Genomic DNA, 25,049 nt, shown 5'->3' on the forward strand with positions numbered 1-25,049 from the left:
TTGAACGGAGCTCAAGTGTGATTGGTCAACCACGTCCAGCGGATTAAAACGTGTCTATGGGCGGTCCCATGTGTTCGCAAATAGAAGCTTCGACCTCGAATATCTAGGCGTTTCTTTTTTCAATCGCCCAATCAGAGAGTAGAGACACATATTGAATGTAAAGGAAGTGACTCTTTCTGAGCACTCGGTCCTTGTTGCTTTTAAAAATCTTGCAGAGCAGTCATTTGAAAACAAATGAAGTTAAGTATTTTTGTAACTTTGTATTACTAAAGCAAATTCAGTGGAAAATGAAGCTATCAGATGTCAAAAAGTTGAAAGTGGCCGAACTACGAGCCATGCTCAAAGAAAGGGGGCTGGAAAGCAAAGGGCTAAAGGCCGAACTTGTTATGCGTTTTATGTCCGCTATTGAAACTGAATTGCCAGCTCCACAGTCAAGCAACCACGCTCAAGACACGGGAGTGCCGGGTATTGGAGAAAACCACATGCCACAAAACGAAGAGTCGTCCAGATCTGGAGAATCCACAGTTTCAACGATGAAGACAGACGTTCCTTTACTGACTAAGGAGGATAATCTAACGGGGGAAAAGGGAGATGTTTTGGGCACAAGTTCAAAGACGGTAATGTCAGCTGTACCTCATTGTCCTCCCGAAAGTTCGTACACTGAGGTCCGTGCAATATCTGCAGCCAAATTTGATAACATGTCAACAAGTCAACTGAAAGATGCACATGTAATTAGCACATTTACAATGGGTATGTGTATGGAAACCACAACCGACAAAGTGTTGACGGAGCCGACGTCGTCCAATCAAAATGTGCAAGAAAGTTCGAGAGGGGAAAATGATAAGCAAGAGCATGTCACACAAGAGAATGCCCAAGAACAACAGAGTAAGGAGCAAGTGAAACTGCCTTCTTTCATACAGAAAAGTGAGGAGAAACAGACCACAATCAACCAACAGACCACAGCAAACTTGACCAGCATCTCCATTAACAACACGTTTAGTACATCACATGTATCACTGATGGACATATCCAATCAACACACTAGTATGTTGGTTGTTGGTCAGCTCAAAGATCATGCAGACCCAGCTGGGGATAACAAAGTAGAGGAGTACAATCAAACCATAATGGCCCTAGGAAGGAAGAGCCCTAAATTGTCTCAAACCAGTGACCAGACTAGCCAGAACACAGGTATATATGAGACACTAACATATGCCCTTTGCAATAAGCATATATAACACATGTATAACCAATCTGGTACATTTATCTAGACTTTGAGAGTAATTGGTCAGTAATTACCCCCAGGCAACGAGAAACAAGCTGGAGCAGCAAACAAGCGTGAGAGGCCAGCAGAAGGTGTGCCGGCCAAAGGCAGGGCCTACTATGAATTCAAGGAGGAGATCCAGTACAACAGGTACAACATACATTTCCTCCCTGATTCAGGGCCTCTATGGTTTTCTGTTTGAGGAACCCAAATGCTATTTCTCTTCACGTAGAGCCAAATCCCCACCCCCTCGAGCTGACAAGGACTGGGTTGTTGCTGACCAGGATGAAGGACGGGTCACACTAGACTCCTGTGAGTTTGAGTTCCCTTTCCGTCTCTATACGCTGTGGTTGACCTGTGTGATGTCACTGCAAATGCTGGATAATGGCCAGGTGGTCACCCTCTCTGATCTCCACAGACGGCGGTGACCTCCACTTTGAGGTGGGCCAGGACGGCTGTACAGGCCAGCCTCGGTTCTGGGAACACTGCCCTCTCCTGTGGTCTGGGTGCAGGTTGACCCACGGAGCTCACAAGGGGAGGGTGGGCTTCGAGGCTCGGTTCGACAAGAAGTTGGTGTCTCCAGCTCTGGACGCTGAGGACTCTGAGCCCTATGGCCTGAGGGTGGGTTGGTCAGCGGACCATTGGAACTCCAGCATGATGCTCGGTAAACACTGAATGTTTAATTTGTTTGGATTATCATCATTATTGGGTGATATATCGTTATATTATGGTTATTATAAACTAGGTGGTTCGAATCCTGAATTCGGATTTGGTGGTATCTGTGGTATAGGAGTCCGTATATAACGGTTATGACATCAATTTTATAACTATATAAATAAACAATAAGGCATCTCAGGGTTTGTGATATATTGGCAATTTTCCACAGTTAAGAGCTGGGTCCAGACACTCTGTGATGCGCTGTGCCTAAGAACAGGTCTTGGCCGTGGTATCTTGGCCATATACCACACCCCCTTGTGCCTTATTGCTTAATTATATATGGGCCGTTTATCGTAGGGTTTAACATTAGCACTTGTCTTTTGTATAAAATGTTATTAGTAAAACATTGTGTTTCTGTATGATTTTCTATTGTCTTTCAGGTGATGTGGACTTGTCTTACGGTTATGATGCTCGGGGCAAAAAGGTGACGGCTGGGAAGGAGGAGGAGTTTGGAGAGCCCCTCTCAGAGGGAGATGTAATTGGCTGTTATGCTGTAAGTGAAATCGGTGTTTTCTCCCCATCTGTTTCTTCACTCTTTTGATTAAGGTACAGTACATGTTGCATTTTAGTAATGAGTCAGAATAAAAAAAAAACTGTACAAACTTTAAAATGACCATTGAACTGCTCAACTCAGCTTTGCATTGTGTGTGTGTTTTTTTGTCTTTCCATGGATGTCTATCTGTAGTCTTTTTCCAAGGAGGAAGGAGTTGACCTGTCTTTTCATAAAAACGGCCGTCCCATGGGGGTGGCATTCCACCTGAGTCCAGCTGCTCTCTCGGGTTGTGTGCTGTACCCCCATGTCCTCTGCAAAAACACCTCGGTCACCCTCAACCTGAACCCCATCTCTCCGCCCTGGTACCTGGGCCCTGCAGGGTACAGCCCACTCCCCTCACTGCCCGCGGATCACTGGATCCGCAACGCAAACCCACCAACCTCTAAACAGCAGTGTGAGGTGAAAGAGCAGATCATTGCAATGGACCCTGACCTCCGTCCTCTGACATGCATACTTCATACAGTCTCACCTCTCTTCACCTCCTGTTTCTCTCACTCCTCCTCTCTCATCTTCAGGTGCTGATGATGGTGGGTCTGCCAGGGTCGGGTAAAACCCACTGGGCCATGGCTCACATGAATCAAAACCCAGAGAAGAGATACAGACTGCTGGGTACTGCAGGCCTCCTGCCCTGTATGAAGGTCAGACCACCAGACACAACTACCCACTATAACATCACTGTAACGCCGCCATTGTTCTAATCGCCTGTTGTTTTACTATTATAACATGACATTAATGCTATGACTCTTGTTCTTGGTTGTCCCTCAGGGTCAGGGTCGCAGGGAGTGCAGGCTGAAGCAGGCCTCATGCTGTCTCAGGGAGCTGATCAAGGTGGCCGCTGACACGCCACGCAACTACATCCTGGACCAGGTAGCTAGCTGAGTAAACAGAGGGGACCGGGTCTGATTGGAAGCTGGGTGAAAGAAGGGCATTATTGTAGGCTAGCTTCCTGAAAGAGGCAGTCACGGATTCGGGCCAGGTATAAACTATATGCATTTTGATAGGTGTTGGAACACTTCTCTCTCACCACCCCATTTAGTTGGCTGCATCCCCTTGTCAACGAAAAGAAGAATGATAGTTTTCCATAAAGACCTTTGGATACAAATGGTGTTGTTCTAATCTTTTCTAGCCCAACGTCCACCCCTCAGCTCAGCGCCAGAGACTGCTGTGGTTCTCTGGGTTCAGGCGCATGGCGGTGGTGGTGTTTCCCTCTACAGAGGACTGGAAAAGACGTCTGCAGAAGCAACGGGAGGTGGAGGGGGAGGAGATCCCTGAGACCGACCTACACAAGGTCAAAGGTAAGAGCAATTTAAAAAGAAAAAAAATGTCTGTAGCATTATTCATTTGAGTGTGTTTGAGTCGTTTGGGGATAATTTGCACACTATGGAAGAGTTACCTCACTGTTGATATGGTTGGTTCTAATGCTGTGAAGTCCTCTGTCTCCTGACCCCTCCCTGACCCTTCTTTACCCTGGCCTCACCCAGTGAGCTGCACTCTGCCAGAGCAGGGGGACTTACTGGAGAAGGTCCTGTTTGTGGAACTTGCCAGAGAGGAGGCACAGGCTGTCTTGGAGGAGTACAAAAAAGAAGCCAAAAGTCTGCTCCCCCCTGTCCCCGCTGCCCCTAAGCGGAAGAAACCCTGTGTTAAACGGAATAACATCAAACCTCAGGCTTCTTACTCTAATAAGACAAGATTTGGAAGGATGGCTGCGCGAGAATACAACCCCCACTTTCGAGGCCGGCCAGATGGGTGGTACACTCCTGCTAGTGAATTAAGAGGTAAGGGTGAGCGATTGTGGAAATAGTTAAATACACTGCGTTTGGTGGCCCAGAATAACTTGTCAGATGTCGTGGCCACTCATTGTCAAAAAAAGGTTTGTCTATAGAGATTTTGGTGTTGATGGATACTTTAAACCCTGTTCATTATTGTAATCTAAGTATTTTCAGCCTCCTGAATGCTGAAGGGACATTTTCAATTGTGACGTTGAGGTAGTTGCTACTGACTTGGCCGTTCAAGTAAACTTGCTAGGTCAATGCGTTTGCATTTTGAAGGGTGGAATGGTAGAGTGCACAGAAATAGGGAATTCAAGGTTGAATTGGGCTCCTATCATTCAGTACTGTAGTCTGTCAGGCTTAGTAGCTTTCTCAGATAGAGAAGTAGCATGTTAATTAAAAACATTAGTTGTCACTTCAAGTGTCAGGATCAGGAATCTAGTGACAGCAACAGTCAAAGTTTGTCATTTATTAAAAATATATAAATCTTTGTACAGAAGTAAAAACTGGACAAATCTACAGCACCTCCCCCACATATACACACAACCTCCAACTGGACAATGCCTGCACCTTACATATTTTTTGTATATTTTTGTAGTAATTTATTAATGCTCAGTCCACTATTCTTATTGTTTTTATTTCTTTTGTACAAAATTGCTGCACTAACGGACCAGGAAAAATTCCTAGTTTGTTGTGAAACTGACTTGGCAATAAAAACACTTCTTAAAAAGGTCACTGCTTTTTTTCCTCATATCAGTTATTTTACTTCTCTGGATTGCAGACCATGTGCATTTTAGAACCACTGTATGCAGTTTCGGACATCATTATTATCATTAAATGTCTTACTCAGTGCTCCACGTAGACAATTGTAAAGAAATGCATTACATCGCTGTGCAATTACATATTATGTTTTGTCAGGTTAATTAAAGTCTTGGGTTTCCTATATTTACAGCAATAACGCCAGCTTTTGGTTTGTTTGTCTGCAGGTTGGGGAGGTACATGGTTCAACCAGCAGCCGTACCCAGGTAGTCATCAGCAGTACTGGGGCCTGCCCAGATATGTAAGTCATCTTCTGACCAATTAACTCATAATGGATTTGATTAATAAAAAAAAGCATTGTCACCCAAACACTTTACACAATAAGGGGAAATAAATGAAGTCTTATCCACTTTATCCTGCCCCGACCCTCAGCTTTTCTTACTGCACCCATTGGCTTTCTAAACGACTCCCATCTGCTCCTGTAATGGTCCCTCACCAAAACTAGTCTGGCAATGTTACATATGGCCTATTTGACGAAGCCACAGATTACATTCGTGTGCCTGGTAGATTATAAAACATAATGATCAGATGCCTACATGTGCATATCTCAGCCGTTTTTAAGGTCTAGTCTGAGCCTGCTAGTTTTGTGGTGGGACTGATTGTTTTAGGCTAATCACAAGTGGAGAGTGCAAGCTAATATAATCCTGTTATAAACTGTCATCTGTTTAGCCAAACTGCATGTGACAACTGCAGCTGTGACTCAGATTTGGAGTCATGGCTTAACGTTGTTTCTCATGTATGGTGCACTGCAAATGTTGTGCTACATTTGTTTGCTTTTTTGCTCTGCATTTCAGCAGTTAAAGTGCAGACGGTCAGGTTTAATTTGGAGGTATTTTAATCCATATCAGACAAACCATTTAGCAATTACAGCAGTCTGTACATAGACCCCCATTTTAGGGTAGGAAAAGTATTTGGACATTAAAATTATGTACAATAAAGAAGCCATTTTTAGTACTTGTTTACTAAACTTGTTTACTAAACATGTCCCAAAAGGTAATGTACTCAATCTTTAGCTGACACAGACAGTGGACTGGCCACTCCTCAGTGTGGCTCCTCTCTTGATTTATTCCTAAATACCACAGTAGGCAGAATTTTTTCTTTTGAATTGGGGTTCACAGTGCTGACCGATCCAGGCTTTACCGTTCTGTGGTTACACCACACGAGTTGCTGTGTTGTCTGTGTTCCACCCATGTAGCACAGACAGCCTAACTACAGACCAAAAAAATCTACAGTTAAGAAGCGCACAACAGACAGGTAGTGGTACATCCCAGAGTGAGTGAATTGTGGGGGATGCACATTTGGCTTGAGCTGCTTTCCAAAATGTTTGAAGGCTCTCTCATCTGCTCCAGTTGCACTAAATCTCTGTTCAGCCTTGAGCTCTGGACAGGTTTTTGCTGAGGATAGTCTTTTATCACCATTCTTTATATTTGTTAATAGCTCTTTCCTTATGTAGCCAATTTCGAAACCAAATTTTTGCCTAGATAATCACAAGTAGATGGGGTGCTTAAGTTGTTTTATAAACAAAACGGTTAGCGGGGCTGCAGTTTTTTTTCCTGTGAGCATGGAGCCCATTTTTGCGGAGTGGGAAATTGGACGTTGAGCACCCTGGGTGGTGAGCAAGGACTTCTCTGTGAGGATATTGTGTCCAACAGTGATGCTAGAAAGAGGATAAAGAGTTAGGTAATGTACCTGTGTACAGAGCACTGAGAGGACAGTCTACTCTTGCCTCACCATATAACATCTTTCCTTCTGTTCAGTGGAATCAAGGTTACCAAGACCAGGGGTACTACAGCAACAAGAATCATGGTTACCAAGACCAGGGGTACTACAGCAACAAGAATCTAGGTTACCAAGACCAGGGGTACTATGGCAACAGTAACTATGCATACGGAAGTTACCAGGGTTACTAGTAAACATCTGATGAACAAAAATTAATTGGGTGTTTATTTTATTTAAATGTTCTTAATTGTATACATGATTTTACATAATTGTTTTGGAATGTTAGGAAATGCAGTGTATTGAGCACTTTCCACTTGGAAATGTAATCATACCTTGTGCACTACTGTGGTTTTTGTTATTCATCAGTGGTTCTCCAACCTCCTCTCTGGGACCCCCAGACATTTTATGTATTTCAACTGTTAGTGTTCTGCTTGTCAACTAGTCATTAACCCCCTAAGGTAATTCAGGTACATTTATTGATGCCAATTATTAAGAATCTGCATGTTCCTGAAGAGAAGTTTGAGAACCAATTTTGTGAAGAATAACTATATTCAATATTAAATTGAAAGTATATTGTTATAGATACAGGACAGATGAAGGACAAGCACAGTCAAATCTAGTTAGGTTTTTTGGTTTGTTCTTTGGCCTCTTCAGTTCCTATATTTTTACTATTGTGATTTTTAATGAAGTCACTCATCTATACTGGGTTGGTATTTTTTTATACTAAGCAATTGCACTATTTCTAAAGAATCCAGTTTTCTGTGTTCATACAGAGTTGTCATTCTGGTTTCCTGCAATCCTTGTCCTTTGTTGGTTGCAGCTGTGGTTATTCTGCTAGAACCTTACATCAGGGAACCTTTATATTCATTCAGACATTTCAGAGCAGGGTCCATACACTTTCTACACCTGTAGTTAAAGAACTGCATTAAATTGCTGCTTTTCTCTAATACAAATGTTTATTGTATTAATTTCATCTAGACATTTCACCCAGTGAGATCTGCGATTGATTACTTCTGTCCTGTTGGTTAGACAGCATTAGTTGATAGAGCAACACTGCACCCTTGGCTGAAGGACACAACTCTGACCACAAGGGGGAGTGCTGGTCCAGCTGCAGAACCTCCTGCAAATCACAAAACTGTCAAAGATACTGTTTAACACCACACTGCTACAGTTACCAAACTGTATTGCGCTCATTCCTATCATGCAAAAATATGCCCAAACTGTCCTGCATTGGTTTTTGGCATTGGGGGCTCCTTACCTTTTCTCTTAGGAACACAATGTCTGTAGATTCATGGGCCTCAACACCCCCCTTCCAGTAGAGCTCTTGAACTTCTGCTGATGTCAGTGAACAACTAGAATAAAAATCAGAATGGCCTTTATTTGATAAGTAAACTCATACATATCCAGACATTCACCCTGTGTAATAACATTTTCAGTGGTGGACAACATGTAGGTACTGATGTTTGTTTTTACCTGATGTAGAACTCTGCACTGGGTCTGCCTGCACTGGTGTGATTTAGAGCAATGCCCATGAGCATCGGCTCCCCCAAAGACCTTAAGGGAACATTCACCTGCAGATGCAGGGAGCAGAAGGAGGAACAGGACAAAGGGAAAGATGTATGAATGATTCAATGGAAAATGTAGAGAACAAAAAAAAAGAGATCAATGGCAACAAAGAGAAAGCAGGAGGAGACAAACGGTTGATGGGGAGAGGCAGATAGGAGTCATGTTAGAGGAGAATGATGTGACGGTAGGCAAATGGATGGCGAAGCCCAGCGTCTTCCCCCTTCCACTCTAGTTAACACGGCCTGCAAACACGGACAACAACGTTCTTTCCTTACCTCATCTCTGATCTCTGCACTGACAGAAGAGAACAGCTCCCTGACCACAGCCTCCTGCCTCTGCTGCAGCATCTCCACTCTGATCTTGTCCTCGGTCACACCAGCCAGTCCTTCACACACCGCCTGGGGCCAAGGGGCAAAAAGGATTCCAGATCATGTATTCCAAACACAATAGCAAAAGTGGTAAACACAGGTTCAAAACAACAATGTACTGTACATAAATCATTGGTACAAAGTAAGCACCAAGCCCAAACATACTCATTTGCAAGGGTTGTGTTTGGTACAATGTTTTACACAGTGCTGATTGATCGGTCTGACCTTGGGTTCTGGGTGTCCCCCAGGGATGTCCAACAGCCCCCTTGCCTCTGCCACCTTCTGGCTCCTCCTGATCAACACCACCTTTCTGTCAGAAGTACAAAGGACTCCACCTACCCCCAGAGGCTGGGCCAATAGGGCTAGAGGATCCCCAAACTCTGCCTCTCCGCGCTGGCGTAGCTCCTCTGATCTCTGAGACCAGTTGGTACCCAGGAAATCCCTATAGCAGGTTAGGCCCAGCCTTAGGGTCAGAATGGGAGTGGGAGCCTCACCTTCACTCACATCTCCCTGTAGGCATGGTTGGGTCTCTGTTTTACTTCTGCCTGAAGGTGGACCTATACCTAGGCTGGGGGTATGTGCGGGTCTGAGGTACCCTGCTCTCTGCTTATAGCTAATCAAATCTGTATCATTATGCTGTTCGTGTACAACTTTGTTAATTTCATTTATTTGATGTGTGAGCACATTTGATCTTCCATGGTCAGCACTCCCTGCTGTCTTTTGTAAGCCCTCCTCTTCCTCATGAATACAACTTGGACTGTCACGTTTGTCTCCTGCTCCGTCCATGCAGGTCAGCGAAGTTGAAGTTATGCTGTATGAGTGCAGCCTGAATTTGGCCCCATTGAAAAGCCAAGGCTCCCTGTTCACCCTCTCAATCCACACCTCCTCTATGTGTCGCTCCAGTGCTGGCTCTGTCCGACGGTTAAACCTTGAGGGGGGGGGGGGGGGTCCATCATGTTTAATAACTTGCTGAGTGAGCTGTTAAAAATATTCTAACGATTGAAATAATAAATTACAAAGTAATGAATTACAAAGTTACCTTGCGGAAAGCTCCACCTGCACCTGTGGTTCCAGGAGACCACCCCACGCCGTGCACTGCAACAGCACGGAGACTTCAGAATCCATATTGCCTAGTCCTACTCAGATGCGGAGAATCAGTCATAAAATCTGCTCTCAGTTTTGAACATGTAAAAGTGTACAATCTGTGAGTAAAATTGTGTGAACATTCAAACTCAAACGTTGCACACTACAATTATCATAATTATGAATTTGATCGGGAGTACGCTTGACCATGTAACTAAACCAGAATGTAGATGTGTTTATAGGGGTTACACTAGAAGCGTATTGTAATTCATTTCAGTGCTAAATAAAATATGTAATCAGGAAAAACTACATGGAGCAGCTGTAAACTGAATAGCTGTCAATAGGACTAACGTGTAACGAAGCAATCAGCTTAGTTAGCGTTCGATGCTAGCGGTACCTAGCTAACATTTGTAAATTAATTTTCAAACTTCGTTGGACCAGCTATTAGCATACAGACTTTATCAATGGTCGTGGACCGGTACTTATGTAGATTGATTCTCCTTACCATACACTGTTCCCTCCACTGCTCTAGTATAATCGAGTCAAGCCTGAACACCAAACATGTTCACAAGATGACTTAACTAGAAGCTAACTGAACCAGTTCCTTGAACGTTTGGTAATCATCAAAATTGAAAGTCACAGCTGTTTGGGTGTTTTATCAGTCGGAGTCGCGGCTGCACAAGTATACTTAGGGCTGCATTCCTATTATCTTGCCTTCTCCTGGAGCGTGCACTAGCAACTGCTGCCTGGGCAGATATGAATAGTAAATAAACAAAAACTTCCCTTCACGCATTCAAAAGCAGTGGATTAGAGCAAGCATTGCTGAAGGTAGTCTTTCTAAATTCCTCACAACCGATCAATCAATTGTATTTAGAATCATGAATGGGACTTTACAACCGTACACTTCGGGTGAAAGAAAGATAATTGGAATGTCGCCCAGGAAGTTACATTTTCAAGTCCGTCATAAAATCAGAAGACCATCCGTTTCGCACCGGATTAAGGCGTGATTGTAGCTACGTGACGCCACGTAATGTTCATACCGTTAATATTAAACGCCATTGGTTGCTATCGACGATGCCAGACGCAATGTTTCACCTCCTGCCTTTTTGCCTAAAAGTTGACGATAGCACACTGCACATGGAGCCTACAGTCATTATAGACGAATAATCTCAAAGTGCATGGAAGTTACAGTTAACGTTAGGCATCACACCACTAGGGTTAATGTTAGGTAAAATGTAACAAATAACATAAAACATTACAAGATAGGATTGATTTGGGTTAAGATTATAAAACGAAAAAGGTTTGGTTAAGGTTTTGTTATGGCTAGGTACCACAGCACTGGGGTTAATTTTTGGGTTACGGCTATCAAACGAAATAGATTAGGTTAAGGTTTGGCTAACGTTTGGTATCACAGTACTGGGGTTACGGTTTGGGCAACGTGGTCTCGGGAATAGTTTTTATCATATTAAATTAGTGACTTTTATTTTGAAAATTCTATTGGGTCTAGTCGTGGCTAGCTTCACGAATGTCCTCCCCAGCTGCAGTTCTGTACTATACTTATGCAATAACCCCCATTTTTCCAGTAGTTACATTTGTTATGAAAATAAGTAAGTGCGATATTTCTTCGTTCTGTCTATGCTGCTTTACCCTTGCTTTCTTATTAATCTCTACCATTTTTGCTATGCTGCTTTACTATTGTTTTTGCATTTGTTTAAATGCTAGCTAGTACTAGTATTTTGTTTTTTGCAACATTATTATATCATTGGCCGACAGGTCAGCAGTCTGTGTGGGCAAGTTTGGTAGCTAGCTAACATTAGCCTGCTTAATCTATTAGTGTATAGCCTTAGCTACTATACAGTTAGCTACGTCCAACAACAAGCCATTTAAATTATCTGGCGTTTATTTGAACAACCTACAGTTGTCAAAAAGTAGCTAGCATGTTAGCTAACATTGTAGCTTTTTTTATTAGAAGCCAAAGGACAGTAAAGGGATAATTAAAGGACAGTAAAGGGATAAGTTACAGCTTTCAAGATGTAACTTATGGGTTTTACTGTATAACTTTATTCGTTTAACGTCAACCTCAGCGGAAAGATTCAGTAGGGCCTACATTACTATGTCCAAAAGCCTCCTACCAAATGTTTGACATTGTTTTACTTCCAGTGACATCACATGCTTTATCCAGTGAGTGGAGAAGACTGGAATCTCTTCTGTGCGCCTGCCCTACCAATGGGCTGTAAATCCGGACAAAGGCTTCCAAAGGTGTTATAGGCTTATATCACACCTATCTTGCGTTTCTTTATGAAAATGTATGTTATATTCAGTATATATGTAATCAGTGGGCTACTGAAGGAAAAACACAGTTCACCCTGCTGTAGTTTTGGTGATAAATATGATGCAGTAGGCACTATTAATGAATAAACAGATTTGTTCTGTACTTGCCCTTACTAAGGTTTCTATCTACATTTATTTTCTCCTCCACAGGTCCTTTGTTTTTTACAAAGTGCTGACGCAACCAGTTGCCACGATGCAGTTTGGAGCCCAGCTGCAACTTTGTCGGTCCTGCAAGAGTGGACTCCGCTTCCTCTCACTGAGCTCTGTACACAAGTACACCATTTTACTATGTCTTTAAAGGATTTACCTTACAGTGTGTGTTTCTGTCTATTTGGTTTCTTGTTTAACACTGTCACTGCTGTAATTACACTGTACTTACAGTAGTTTTCTGATGTCTGTGGTCTGTTGAGGAATTGTTCAGTTCACATTACAGAAACTATTTGTGCTCACAAGGCTGTGTGCTGTTATTCTGTGCAATAAATTTTTTTTCTCATTACAGAGCAGCCATAAACTACTATGATCTTCTTGGTGTAAAACCTGATGCCTCGCTTGAGCAAATAAAGAATGCCTTTTTTGACAAATCTAAAAAGGTATGAAAATCTCCTGACCTAGCATCTTGAAGCTGTAAATAGTAAGTAAATGTATGAAAGCCACATTTATTTCCTGCATCACAAATGTGTTTCGTAAGGAATTGCTATACCTTTGTCCAACCACTTGAGTGCGCCCTTTCAAACTAACATTCTCTCTGTTTCCATTTCCTGTATAATAACTATATAATTTATTACCACTTGTTTCTATGGTTACAGGGATGTTTACCAGTATATATTTTTGATTTAATGTTATGCTTGTATAAGAGTAGTTCTTGCTACGCTGTTTTTATGTGTTTTTAACAACGGTTTATGTAATAACAACAGTTTGTGGAATACATTTTCCAAGTGTAATAACATTTAAATTTTTGATATAATAAACCCTAATGACTGGCTGTTTATAAACATTATTAAACAGTTAATATTCTAACGACTCCACAAAATGTAATACGCTTTTACCTTCGCCGGTCTTTATGAGGATTCTGGAGCTTGCGGACGGCCTAGAGTAGTCGTTCTGCCAATTCTTTCTTAAATTTGCATAAATGCAATGTTCATGTGTTCCACGGCAAATATTTTTAACTTTTTCATAATTATTGTTCTCCTTCCTTCAATTTTGGAATTTCCAATTGTATCTACAACCCTATCTTTACTCCCAGTACTAGCCGCATTTTACTTTAATTTGATTAACATTTCATTAAATTGATAGTTATTTTACTCCTGCAGGATCTATTCACCTTTCTACTGTGTAATGGAAACATCTATAAGTGTTTGCTTTTTGACCAGTGTGTTTTATGGAGATGTATTTTTGTTGTCTAGTCAATTACACAGACTAGACATGATAGAGCAAATGGTCAGCATTGCCTTAGTGACAGTTTAGATGCAGTAAGTGTCTAACTCATGGCCACCAAGGCAAGTAAGGATACGTGCCTGGTCTTTATACAGTGCTCACAGGGCAGAACAAGGCAGTTATTGCTTCAGTAAAACTCTAGCTAGCTAGCTACTTGAAAAAACATTGTATTTTGTGATATAGGCTACTAGCTGGTAATCTTCTCTTTTGTAATAGAAAGTAGCTTGCTACGAAGTGCAACTTCAAGTCCAAAATCAACTGTCCGAAATAATGCTCCATTTGGAGCCTTACCTAGCAGTATTTAAAACAAATACAGTGAAAGATGATAAATACTTCATTCAGTAAGGTGATGTCCGTAGAATGATATAGTCATTTTCAAATCACTGTTGTGCATTAATATCCAGACTTGTTGTTTGGGTTAATCTCATCATCATTTGGGTTTTTTCCCACTTTCATACTGGGTTTACTCTTTTTAGCTGTAATAAGGTAATTGTCCCAATATTGGAATATACATGGGATCTTGCGGAATTTATACATTGAAAGCCACGCCTCTACTAAACCACACACCTGCATTAATAACCCAGCATCTAACACTAAATTCCGCCTTTTTATAGAAAACAATGTAATCCAGTGCCTGCAACCCAGCGGTTGCCTGAGACTTGAACACTTGTGTAAGCTTCCTTACCTAATGCTTATTCTTCAGCATAGCAGGGTAACACATTCTTGTGGCCTGCAGGAGATCTAGGTTAGAAACCTAGCATTGTTTCTATGACTTGGCAAGGTGTGGGAGAGTGGGGTAGGTTGAATCTTTGTTTATAGTCATCATCACTCTGTGAAAGGAAGTATTGTATCTTTTTAAGAAATATTTTTACAGAAATGTCAGGATGTTGTGTATCCCTGGAAATGATGTGATCTCTTGATAACCTCATACTTTTTAAAACAAACCAAGTCCAAAATATTATCACTACTTTTAAAACTCTTTATTTCACAACCACAATTCAATCACAAAAACATTTTTTATTTGTTTGTATTTTAATGAGTTTAAGCATCTAAAGTTTAACATCTAAAAGTCTTCCTACTTCTAAACGTTAACATGGTCCAGACCCTGTTGGTACCTCATATCCTGACCTTGCACTGTGCTTTGAAATGTAACAGTTTTTCTCATTTGATTAACTTACCACAAGGGAAACATTTGGATTGGACTTCATATTGATGCATACAGAGTGCATAAATATTTAATAGAACTATCTTAGAATTATCTATAATGATCTTGGGGTGGTTCAGCGTTTGGTGCTGCTCCTTCTGGTGTGTTGCTGAAGCACTGGTTTAAATCCAGCTCACAGCTATTTCCTCAGTCTTTCCCCATTATCATGTACAATTAAGCATATCAATTATATTGCCTTTAAACGCTGCTTAGCTGAATGGGGGTAATCAGATGGAAAATCTGTTGTCTTTTATTGGGACTTTTATTTTCAGCATGACATCCTCTGATTTCATGAATGGATTTGTAAAGGTATTATAAATGCCAGTCTATGATTACAAGTTTGGGTGTGTTGGTGTGTTCATTTCTGTATAGTGTGGTGAATCACACATGTCTTGGTATGAATGAGTGTATAGTAACTGTGTGTTTCTCCACATTATACAGAAATTAACACACCAACACACCCAAACTTGTAATCATAGACTGGCATTTATAATACCTTTACAAATCTGTGTAGGTCTGTGTTTCTTAAAGATGTGAATGAGTTTATTTGGGGGGGGGGTTTGGCAGTGGGTGTTGGTAAATCCATCATATGAAGCAGAGTAGCACATCAAAGCAACTATTTTATTATGTTATTGCATAAGTGGTGGAAGTGATTATATTATTAATCCAATAAAAGTGGACGCTTGTTAATAAAATAACCCTCCAGTTAATGTATTGGGGGGGAAATGATTTAACCATTTGTGATTTTATGAAGTTATTTTTACATGAACATGTTTTCTTTCCATTACATTTTAATGTAAACGTTCTAATATGTACAATGGTTCTTGTTATTGTTACACTGATCCTGACTGCTCTACACACATCCACTGGGCACTACTGAAACCGGAGTAGCTCCACCAAGCATCCAGGTCTGCATTGTTTCCTGATGGCCCTCTTTTATATCTGTGTTAGATGCACCCTGACAGTGACCTGTCCAACCCGGGGCTTCATGGACAGTTTGTGGAGCTGAGCGAGGCCTACAGGGTGCTGAGTAAGGAGGTGTCCAGGAAAGAGTATGACCTGCGGCTCCAGCGCCCTTACACCTCCAGACCCACCACTGCGTACAGCCCCAGGTATCTGAACAACCGCACACACCAGATTTTCCCACGGTTCAAGTCTGTTCTATGTCCCTGTCTCATTGTGTCTCATCATACTCTCCTCTCTCAGCAGTCAGGCTCAGGAGAGTGTTCGCTACTGGGAGCAATTCAGGCAATCTCCAGCTCAAGAGTCCAGTGCTGAGGAGTGGGAGAGGAAGAAGACGAGGAACTTTAGAATAGTTAGCTACTGTATTCTTATCATGGGACTGAGTGTTGGTGCTCATATTGTATTCTTCAGGTAACCATGAAAAAGATAATTGATTAATTGATCATTGATATGACATTGTTACTGTTTGTATGTATAGGGTGACTGTTGTGAAACTAATACCATTTACTGAGTCAATAAGTGGGACATTTAGGCTTTATGTATGTGTCCCATTTACACAATACTTACCCTACATCTCTCATAGCAAAATGAGTGTCACTTTCAAGCCAACACAAGTTTCTCATAACTAAACCAAACGCGCGTCTGAATTTCTGCCAAATGTTTGGGCGAATCAATATGTCACGTTTGTCTTACTGCAATTACCATGTTGTTACTCATTTATTGTCTGGCCTAGAAGGTGTGTGGAGTCTGATATCTGTCTGTCGGTGGACACCGGTGTCTTTGGCTCCCATCCAAGTTATGCTATCATACATCTAGTAATCTGTGTTTTTACACATTGGCTTGGCCGCACTTTTTCTGTTTAGAGATTCAACCTTTCCTGATATACGACTTACATTTGTGCTAGTACAGAATAACATACCTTGAATAATAATCGAAATGCCAACAATGTCACTTTGCTTTGTGTATGTCACAATTGTCTGATGGACTCTCTTTTGCTCATTCAGAAAGTTGGAGTCTGTCCATAACAACTTCATGGATAAAAAGGATAGGATCATCACACAAATCTATAACGAGTCCAAAGAGAGAGCAAGGTGTGTAAAATAAAATGTTATCATCATATCATCACACTTTTAACTTTTTTTTTTACAGCAAATGTTTGTGTTGTTGCACTGTTCTAGTTATTGACTAGTTGTAATAATAGCAAATTGTATGGAAATATTGTGGCTTTCCCTAATTGGATATTTCTTCATTTTGATTAACAGAACTAATGGCTTTAAGAAGCAGACAGAGATTCTCAGGCAGAAACACGCTGAGTTCCTTGAGAAATACAAAGTCCCCCGCAACAGTGGAGCAGACAAGTAGGAATTATGTAGCATAAGAGTACTCCTTAAAATTAGTAGAATTGAGTTGGCCAAATGCCTCTTAAAAAGTAACAGAGTTGCTCAGGAAAGGGAGTGAACAGTTGAATGTGCTAGAGTAGCTTTTAAAAATGAGCTTTGTTGTCCAGTGTTGATAATGTGAACAGCTTATGTTTGCATGGACCTCAGATACTGAACTAAACAGAGACATATGTTGTGTGAAATGTAAGGATCACTATGGTGAACATGTATTTGAGCAACCTAACAGTTGTTCTAGAATTCTAGAGAACAAAAATAAATTGTTTATTTTGGCCTGGTTATCACACAAATCATCAAAGTAGGATATGGGCATTAACATGTCTATTCCTCTGATTGAGAAACCATGACTGCTGCTGCCAGTTGCCGACTTGTTCCCACTCTCAAAATGGTTCATATGACTGTAGGTGGTTGTCAACTGGAGATACCGGGAAGCTTCACTGGGTCATGTACTGTAGAATTCAATCTAAGATGAAATCACTCAATAACCGAAAGGGGGTGCTGTGCACTGCTGCTATTAAACCAATGGGATTCAGTCAGTGTCTTTGAGTCTCAAAAAGAGTGCTGGAGATGTTCCATGTTCCTGAGTATGAAGTATCCTTTCCTACTGAAGGGATATGGAAAAAATCTGTAATAATTAGAATTTCTTAATTGTATTTATTTTACAGGACTTCTGAGTTTTCTAGTCAAATTGGAGAGAGAAAACAAGATGTACACATTTTGACAGCCAAAAAAAAATGTTTTATTATGCCGTTTTTATTATTTTATTAGTCACATAGATTGTGTTTTAGAGCAAATTAGTGACAGCCTTAACTCTTTCCAAAGTTATTGCAGTGATGGATTAGTAAATGATCACTTTTCCCTTGGTCTTGTTGAGTTGGTCTCTCACCCAGTTGCGCTCCCACATGTCCTGTCAGGTCTGGGAGTGAGGGGTGCACAACAACATGGGGTCCATGCTCCCAAGCCCTTAGCTAAAACCACAGGAGATAACAGGTTCCCGCATACCGACATCCCCCATGAGGTGTACCAATGCCCCCTCATAACCCAAACACACCACACTGACAGACTCCTGTCGATGTAAAGACAAAGTAAATGTAAGACAAGAGTTCACATGCTTCTGACAGAGAGGTTTTGTAAGTGCTTTATCCTCAAGTGATTCCACATTTTGTTTCTTTCCAAATAAATTATTTAACTAAATCCACTGGTGGGGAGCATTTCATTTCTGGTGTGTTTGTTTATGTTTCTAGCTGGTTGTGTGTGTATTTGTGGTGGTTGGGGGGGGGGTAGAGAGAAGGTAGAGAGTAGGTAGCGAGCTAATACATGACAACCAAATGTAATTGGATCCAATGTAATAATGTGTAATGCGTCTGAGAATGACGGAGTTGAGTGGTAAATGATTGACCGTCTTTATGACGAATTGAAAGGGTACGTACACCTGTATCCAGTGCGCGGGTGCGTCCGAGTCATTTTAAAAAAGTTGACAGTGCAACCGTTACGCGGAATTCGGTGAGCGTCGAGTGCGTGTTTTATTTGTGATCTGAAGGGCAAATTATATGATGAAAACGATCATAAACTTAGAAACGCTATAACTGTTAATTTATGTGGACTGCACTGACACCATGAACTTCAATATCTTATTCTCAGAAGAGGACATATTGCTGAAAGGACATGTCGCGACGGTAAATGCGTCTTCAACGAAACGTCATTTATTTCTTAGACACACCGCCGTGGATAGGCTACGCAGTGTCATTGAATGTACGTGCGGTATCTAACCTATTTGCGTGAAGACAACCGTGTTGGATCCTAAAGTAACGATATATTTTTTTAATAAAACGTTTTTGGAGGCATGGATATAATATCAACAAATATCTCCTTGGGCCTATAAATGGAACTGTAGTCACGCCACCACTGACGCTAATCTACGGACTGTTTCATGGGTTTTCGACCATTTGGCGAATATTACTGGTTTACATAGCCTACCCAAACCTCTGATATTGGAATATTCGTGTCCGTCATTCAAAGTTCGCACAACTTCCAGTAACATAGATGTAACTGTAATGTAGCCTATTGGATTAAAAGTGAACTGAGAAAATTAAATTGGGCTATTATCATATCAGTGTACTTGATTGCCAAAATTGATGATTGATATGTCATTAATTGTAACACTGTTTCCAATTTCGTCGTAATTATTGATCATTTGATTAAATTAAAATTGCTGCTCATTCTTTGTAGTCAGAGCTTAATTAATTGCTATAGTATTCATAATTTAATATTTTGATAAATTAATTTTATGTTCACGAGTAACGTTGTGGGAATGCCACCCGGGCTGTCATTCCATAAGATGAAAACTAAGGAATACAATTGGAATATTGATTGAGTGGTGAGAAAAGCAAAAGCGAATCACCAATTCATTGACCGAACCTTTTGCGTGCCTTTTGGAGTACTGCACAATGGGGATTATGCTTCAAGTTATTCTAGGAATGTTTCAGTTCCTCATGCTCTCCAGAATACCCATTTCCCATGCCAAGGTATGTCAAATAATTAACTACATTATGATTAACCGGCTGTTATAGCTATGTACATATGTAAGATACTTTGCTAGTTAAACTGCAGGTAAGGTTTAAGCTCAAAAGCATTCTTCTTGCAATCAAGTATATAAAGTGATATATGAAACTAGTGACAAAATAAGTGTTTGAAAAATATTTCTGGTAATCACTGTGTATAGACCAACCCTACTGGCATTGACAGTCTTTAGTTTAGAAAGGTTTACAGATTTTTCACAGCACCACTCACTAGTTCTTGTTGGACAGTGTATGGGCACAATGTGACCAAATGTCACTCAGCCAGACTGACTGGCATGTACTTGCTAACACAATACAGATGTACTGTAAGTCTGATCATTATGGGGATAGGTAATAATTTGCAAAAATTGTAGTCTTCATAGACTTTCAGATAACACACACCAGTCAGGTTTTATTTATGTCTAGGAGTCTTCATATCAAGAACAAGTAGTGCCTGGAAGCGAAATGGCTGTGGGACCAGCTCCAGGCATTGTGTTTGGTAATCCAGTCACCTGCTCTAGACACTACAGCATGAACCAGGAATCATACTGGGGAACACTTCACTCTAAGTTATTAGATCATTTCAATCTCAGTTGAGTTTCACCCTGCATGGCATGATCATCCTGGGAGAAATATTGCCATTGGGGCCCCATCTCTCACTCTTTCACTCCCTCACACACAGTCACTGTCACAATGGGTTGTTCTCAGTGGCTAGTCCTCCTGGGAAAGGCTGGGTTAATGAGGTTTCTGGAGGCTATAAGACAGGCTCAGGACTCAGAGGCTGCAGCTGGTGTTGTGTGGGCTGCCACAAGAGCTGGCTTGGCTCGGTGTGTGTGTGTGTGCGCGCGTACGTGTCAGAGACAGAGAGACAGAAGGAGAGTGAGTGTGCCATTCCCAGTGTCTGGCAGGATCAGATGCATCCAGACTGGGAGGGGCTTGGTCTCCTCTTAGAAAAACCAGTGCAAGTATCACACACGCTCACAGAGACACACACTCACAGAGACACACTCACAGAGACACGCTTAGAGATATATACCTTTGGGATGACAATATCACCTTCTTCCAGGGGAAGTCTTGGAGTCATTTTCTTGATTAATTTGCAGTGTAATGAAGCACCAGCATGTTGAGACACATTTCTGGTTACTCATATGTTATCCCTGTCTACTATTGTATGTGTTCAAAAAATGAGACATTGTTGAACTCAAACTGGGCCAAACCAGAAAATGTGGAGAGAGCAGGGAGGGCCCGGGAGGGGGGGGGTGGGGCTTTTTAAGAGGGGCAGTTGGGCAAAGTCTAAATTCTCTCAGCAGTGGCCTTGGTCCACTCAGGCCTAATATTGTCTCTGTGTGTGTGTGTGTGTGTGTGTGTGTGTGTGTGACAAATTACATGGTTTGTCTTTTGAGTGTTCATCACCTGGCCACGGTATGTGGTGTTAGGGTAGAGTGTGAGAGTTCGCTATAGCCTGTGAGGTTCTAGATGGTCTCAGTGTAGATAAGGCTAAAAATGTGCACTGATTTCCCACCTGGCCCACCTCTGCTTCTTCTCCCTCACTTTCTTTAAAACAGCTAGCACACTGGAGACCTGTGGACACCACCCCGAAATCCAGAGAAGGTACTTGCTCCCCCTATTATAACCAAACAACTGATGACTACCGTACTGATGAGTAGTATAGAGTAAAACGGTATATGAAGGGACAATAGAGTACAAGTCTATAAGAAGCTACAACAGAGTAAATGTCAACATGAAGGGACAACAGAACAAAAGTCTATAGGAATGGATAATAGAGTAGAAGTCTATAGGAAAGGGTAACAGAGAAAAAAGTCTATATGAAGGAACAATATAGAGTAAAAATCTATATGAAGGAACAACACTGAATAAAAGTCTATAGGAAGGGACCGGAGACGATGTTCTCTTCGACAAGGGATGAAATCCTGTAGAACAAGTTGAAAATTGATGCTGGCTAGTGAGAAATGCAGAAAAGGACTTTGTTTAACTCTCATGCAGTGCCATGTAATGGAAACAGTAGATGTGTGGGAACCATGTCGCATGCCTGAAATGCTTCTTTCTTTTCACGTCTTTCCCTTTCCTCCCTCTCTCTCAGTGCGACGGTGGTTAGAGGTGTACTCCCGGAGTGGTTGCGAGCCCAGGGAGACCATGGTGGAAGTGTGGCGCGAGCTACCGGGTGAGACGCATCACCTCTTCGTTCCCTCCTGTGTGACGGTGCGTCGCTGTGGAGGGTGCTGCTCTGATGAAGCCCTGGAGTGTGTGCCCTCACTCACACACACACTCACCATGGAGGTACACACATACACACACACACACACATGCACACTCTTGTCGTTGAAGTACACACGTGCATACAACCCATGAATACATTCACACAGAGCTAAATGCGATCACACACACCGCGCACTTGGGGAAATAGAATGATAGGCTAACCTGGTTGGCGTCTTTGTCCTTTGCAGCTTATGAAGACATCCTTCATGAAGCATGAGCTCATTGAGTTAGACTTCGTTGAGCACAGCCAGTGTGAGTGCAGGTGAGCGCAGGTACACACAGACACACACACACACACACAAACACACACAGGCCCACACAAGCACATACAGTCACTACAATCTGGTTCTGATCTGGCCCAGGGAATGACAGGCTATTTAATGCCTGTTGTCCTCCCGGTATAACCTTGAGTGATTCTGTTCTTCCGATGTGTCCTCACATAACCCTCTCTCTCCCTGTAGACTGAAAGAGAATCTACTATCAGCCCCTACTAGGTACAGTACTGTATGTGTGTACAGTGTTAGTGTTATTTTGCGTGTGTGTGTCAGAGAGTGGTTGTCAGTGCACGTGTGTGTATGTGTGTTGTGTGTTTGCCTGTATACTTAAGTGAGTTCTCATGTTTGATTCTCCAGCCTAATACCCCACAGGACATTTCACATGCCACAGTCTCCATAGAGACGCATTAGCTGTGATGCAGAATGAATGCTCTGGTTGCCATAGTGGATTGATGTGCTGTAAAACAGTATGAATGCTGTAAAACAGTGTGAAATTCATACTATTTCACAACATTTCTAAGTAACATACTCTTGTAAATGTTAAATGTGTTGTGTGTCCCAAGCGGTAGGATAGCTAACATTGTCATTTTCTGAGCAGGGATAAAGTAAAGCTAAGGTATAGCTATTAGCAGTGAGTATTCTGGGTAGGGATACTATTGCTCTTTCACGTTTGGGTGTCCCTGGTCACCCCTGACCCAATGGCTGAGGTACTAGCTGGCCTTAGACCAACAGAGTTTGACAGAGGTCAAGGTCTACTGAGAGGAACAGTTTTGGAGACAGAGAGCAGGTTTGAGGCGAAGAGTATAAAAGGGCGGTGAGAGAGAGCCAGACCATTTCTTTATATATAATTAGACCAATGGACCCGAAGGAAATCCCCAAGAATTGAATTAGAGGCATTTAAAACAAAATGTGTGTAATCTATCCAGGATGTTAATCTTCAAATGTAATGTATTGTTCTCTGACTGTAGACATTATGTCTCTGACCCGCAGGCCTTCAAAACCTCAGAGGAATGGCAGGAAAAGGGAAAGAGGGAAATCCAAACGAAAGAAAACTGGAACTATCCAAACGCTGTAAATTAAACTAAACATGCACCTCATACAATCACCACAATTTGAACCCTTATGCGCTCACTCTGTTCTCCCTTTGTCTAATCCAAAAGCTTTGTGCACAAGTCTAAGCAAGTGTCTTGTGTCTCTGTGTCTACGTGTATACCTGCACGCATTCAGAGTTCCCCGGAAAGCCTCATTCACAAAGTCCAACTGGAGAATTAAACCAGTTTTCATTATACCCTAGCCGTAATGCTGCTGTCAGTTAACGGTTCTTCTCATACATGTCATAGTTTACTCAGTGACTGTTGGTCCCATCCATCATTCTATCCAGACCCCATTGAGTTCCTGGCAGGTGTGAAATCTGTCCATTTTGTGACTAATTATTTCTCTGGCAACCCAGCTACATCTTCTCTCTTTGTTTACCCCGCTCTCTGTGACAGCCCAACAATACCCACACAAAGATGGCCTCTCGTTTTCTGCTTCATTAAATAAGCCACTTCATTAAATAAGTCCATTAGCCTCCCAGAAATACCATGGTGTGTTAATTCAACTGTGGAGGGGCTTACAGGCTGTTGCTCAGTCGAGGTTAACTCCCAGCCCCAGACAACCCATTAAAGAGGCCAGGGAAAGAATTCTAGTGTGGGCACAGTGACAGCTCCATCCTCCACCACATACTGTATAGATACTTACTTGTCATGTCTATGTGTAACATTCACTTGGAAATCCACTGGTGTGTAGTTTTGAATTTGACCATTATTTATCCAATTCCTCCCCTCCAGAACGTCCCCTGCCCCCCTCGTCTCGTCTCCCTCTCCAGGCCCTCGGTGTGCCCCGTGTCCGGGGAGGAGGTGGGCGCTCGATCTGCAGTCGTGTCGGTGTCATTGCAACATCAGCGCTGAGAGCTGCAGCCTGAAAGGGAGGAGACTCAACCAGCACACGTGCAGGTCAGTGACCAGTCACCGCAAACAGCCGCACCTACGGAGCACTGGCCACGAGCACAGATGGAGAACCAACCGTGACCGACCGTGCCCCACAATCGCATTCAACCGCGCTCAAACCGCAGCCAAGCGCCGTGCGTTTGATCAAGCTGATGTTTACTCTTTCTGTCATTGTTTGTTTTTAGATGTGCGGCTATGCGGCGGTGAGGCTCTTCCTCTCCTTTCCGTCTCGTCACTGGTTCCCAAGTCCTTCCCAGCCATGCTCACCGCAGTCCTGAGTACCTTCCTGCCAGGTGGTGGGGTGGGAAATGTGTCCCTTTCTGTGTCCTCCGTGCCCTCAAAAAACACCAAGTCAGTGCAGTATTTCAGTAGCGTGTAAATATATGTACAGTGTATGTGCACAAACTCTATATCTGTATTTGTACGTGTTCCCTCAGCTAACGTCGTCATCATGCAGCTTCGTAAGGCACCGTCAGCTGCTTTTGTTCAGTCCCCATTTATCCGTGTAATGCTCTCTTATTAACAAGGTCAAAGGGTGGGACCAAATGAAAAGCCTGCAGCTTGTATTGGGGCAGAGTGAGGTATTGCAGCCCCCCCCCCCCCCCCCCCACCCCCCCCCCCCCCCGTCGTCTGTAGGACTGGGAGACGAAGAGACTAAAGACACGGATCACAGATCAGAGGGAACATCTCTGCTTGTCTTTCCCTGAGACATGACGGGTCAGTGTCGCTCGTAAAACTGCAGTAGAACCGTTTTTTCAAAAAACAAA

The 25,049-nt window shown here is 42.3% G+C and overlaps 4 protein-coding genes across 8 annotated transcripts; 3 read left to right on the forward strand and 1 right to left on the reverse strand.

The window, feature by feature from the left end:
• The first annotated feature begins 129 nt into the window (after positions 1 to 129).
• Positions 130 to 7,054, forward strand: si:ch211-107m4.1 (heterogeneous nuclear ribonucleoprotein U-like protein 1). Its single transcript, XM_010898369.3, has 12 exons — positions 130 to 1,188; positions 1,303 to 1,411; positions 1,494 to 1,573; positions 1,680 to 1,925; positions 2,359 to 2,471; positions 2,664 to 2,930; positions 3,047 to 3,169; positions 3,297 to 3,398; positions 3,658 to 3,826; positions 4,013 to 4,306; positions 5,287 to 5,360; positions 6,877 to 7,054. Exons 1-12 carry the CDS (start codon positions 288 to 290, stop codon positions 7,027 to 7,029), a joined length of 2,631 nt encoding a protein of 876 aa, XP_010896671.2. The 5' UTR covers positions 130 to 287; the 3' UTR covers positions 7,030 to 7,054.
• Positions 4,901 to 10,816, reverse strand: nudt22 (nudix (nucleoside diphosphate linked moiety X)-type motif 22). Of its 4 annotated transcripts, none has more exons than XM_010898368.4 (7): positions 10,361 to 10,816; positions 9,812 to 9,908; positions 8,998 to 9,700; positions 8,680 to 8,802; positions 8,312 to 8,409; positions 8,097 to 8,190; positions 4,901 to 6,776 (listed from the first exon to the last, which is right to left on the reverse strand). In XM_010898368.4, exons 2-7 carry the CDS (start codon positions 9,895 to 9,897, stop codon positions 6,624 to 6,626), a joined length of 1,257 nt encoding a protein of 418 aa, XP_010896670.2. In that variant the 5' UTR covers positions 9,898 to 9,908; positions 10,361 to 10,816; the 3' UTR covers positions 4,901 to 6,623. The 4 variants fall into 4 exon arrangements, with proteins under 4 accessions (XP_010896670.2, XP_019901377.2, XP_019901375.2 ...); XM_020045818.2 differs by lacking the exon at positions 4,901 to 6,776 and adding an exon at positions 7,784 to 7,958 and having other exon boundaries at positions 10,361 to 10,815; XM_020045816.2 differs by lacking the exon at positions 4,901 to 6,776 and adding an exon at positions 7,784 to 7,973 and having other exon boundaries at positions 10,361 to 10,815.
• Positions 10,817 to 11,022: 206 nt separating this feature from the next.
• Positions 11,023 to 18,261, forward strand: dnajc4 (DnaJ (Hsp40) homolog, subfamily C, member 4). 2 transcript variants are annotated; one of them, XM_020045815.2, is made up of 8 exons: positions 11,023 to 11,462; positions 12,016 to 12,114; positions 12,337 to 12,459; positions 12,686 to 12,776; positions 15,776 to 15,936; positions 16,034 to 16,198; positions 16,792 to 16,878; positions 17,050 to 18,261. In XM_020045815.2, the coding sequence occupies exons 3-8, from the start codon at positions 12,380 to 12,382 to the stop codon at positions 17,147 to 17,149; spliced, it is 684 nt and encodes a 227-aa protein (XP_019901374.1). In that variant the 5' UTR covers positions 11,023 to 11,462; positions 12,016 to 12,114; positions 12,337 to 12,379; the 3' UTR covers positions 17,150 to 18,261. The 2 variants fall into 2 exon arrangements, with proteins under 2 accessions (XP_019901374.1, XP_010896672.1); XM_010898370.4 differs by having other exon boundaries at positions 11,035 to 11,462; positions 16,031 to 16,198.
• Positions 18,262 to 18,505: 244 nt separating this feature from the next.
• Positions 18,506 to 24,877, forward strand: vegfba (vascular endothelial growth factor Ba). The gene is made up of 8 exons (XM_010898371.4): positions 18,506 to 19,709; positions 21,308 to 21,353; positions 21,844 to 22,040; positions 22,208 to 22,281; positions 22,481 to 22,513; positions 23,285 to 23,365; positions 24,124 to 24,288; positions 24,468 to 24,877. Exons 1-8 carry the CDS (start codon positions 19,632 to 19,634, stop codon positions 24,487 to 24,489), a joined length of 696 nt encoding a protein of 231 aa, XP_010896673.1. The 5' UTR covers positions 18,506 to 19,631; the 3' UTR covers positions 24,490 to 24,877.
• The last annotated feature ends 172 nt before the right edge of the window (positions 24,878 to 25,049 follow it).

This window comes from Esox lucius, chromosome 4 (assembly GCF_011004845.1).
Source record: "Esox lucius isolate fEsoLuc1 chromosome 4, fEsoLuc1.pri, whole genome shotgun sequence".
Classification (NCBI taxonomy): Eukaryota; Metazoa; Chordata; class Actinopteri; order Esociformes; family Esocidae; genus Esox; species Esox lucius.

Coding starts and splice junctions, on each gene's coding strand:
- si:ch211-107m4.1 (XM_010898369.3), top strand. CDS start 288: ATGAAGCTATCAGATGTCAAAAAGTTGAAAGTGGCCGAACTACGAGCC. Junction 2,472..2,663: donor ATGTAATTGGCTGTTATGCT/GTAAGTGAAATC, acceptor GTCTATCTGTAG/TCTTTTTCCAAGGAGGAAGG. Junction 3,170..3,296: donor GCCTCCTGCCCTGTATGAAG/GTCAGACCACCA, acceptor GTTGTCCCTCAG/GGTCAGGGTCGCAGGGAGTG.
- nudt22 (XM_020045816.2), bottom strand. CDS start 9,897: ATGGATTCTGAAGTCTCCGTGCTGTTGCAGTGCACGGCGTGGGGTGGT. Junction 8,803..8,997: donor GGGGACACCCAGAACCCAAG/GTCAGACCGATC, acceptor CCTTGGCCCCAG/GCGGTGTGTGAAGGACTGGC. Junction 8,191..8,311: donor AGTGCAGAGTTCTACATCAG/GTAAAAACAAAC, acceptor TTTTTATTCTAG/TTGTTCACTGACATCAGCAG.
- dnajc4 (XM_010898370.4), top strand. CDS start 12,380: ATGCAGTTTGGAGCCCAGCTGCAACTTTGTCGGTCCTGCAAGAGTGGA. Junction 12,460..12,685: donor TCACTGAGCTCTGTACACAA/GTACACCATTTT, acceptor TTCTCATTACAG/AGCAGCCATAAACTACTATG. Junction 16,199..16,791: donor GCTCATATTGTATTCTTCAG/GTAACCATGAAA, acceptor TTGCTCATTCAG/AAAGTTGGAGTCTGTCCATA.
- vegfba (XM_010898371.4), top strand. CDS start 19,632: ATGGGGATTATGCTTCAAGTTATTCTAGGAATGTTTCAGTTCCTCATG. Junction 19,710..21,307: donor TACCCATTTCCCATGCCAAG/GTATGTCAAATA, acceptor TCTTTAAAACAG/CTAGCACACTGGAGACCTGT. Junction 22,514..23,284: donor CTACTATCAGCCCCTACTAG/GTACAGTACTGT, acceptor TCTGACCCGCAG/GCCTTCAAAACCTCAGAGGA.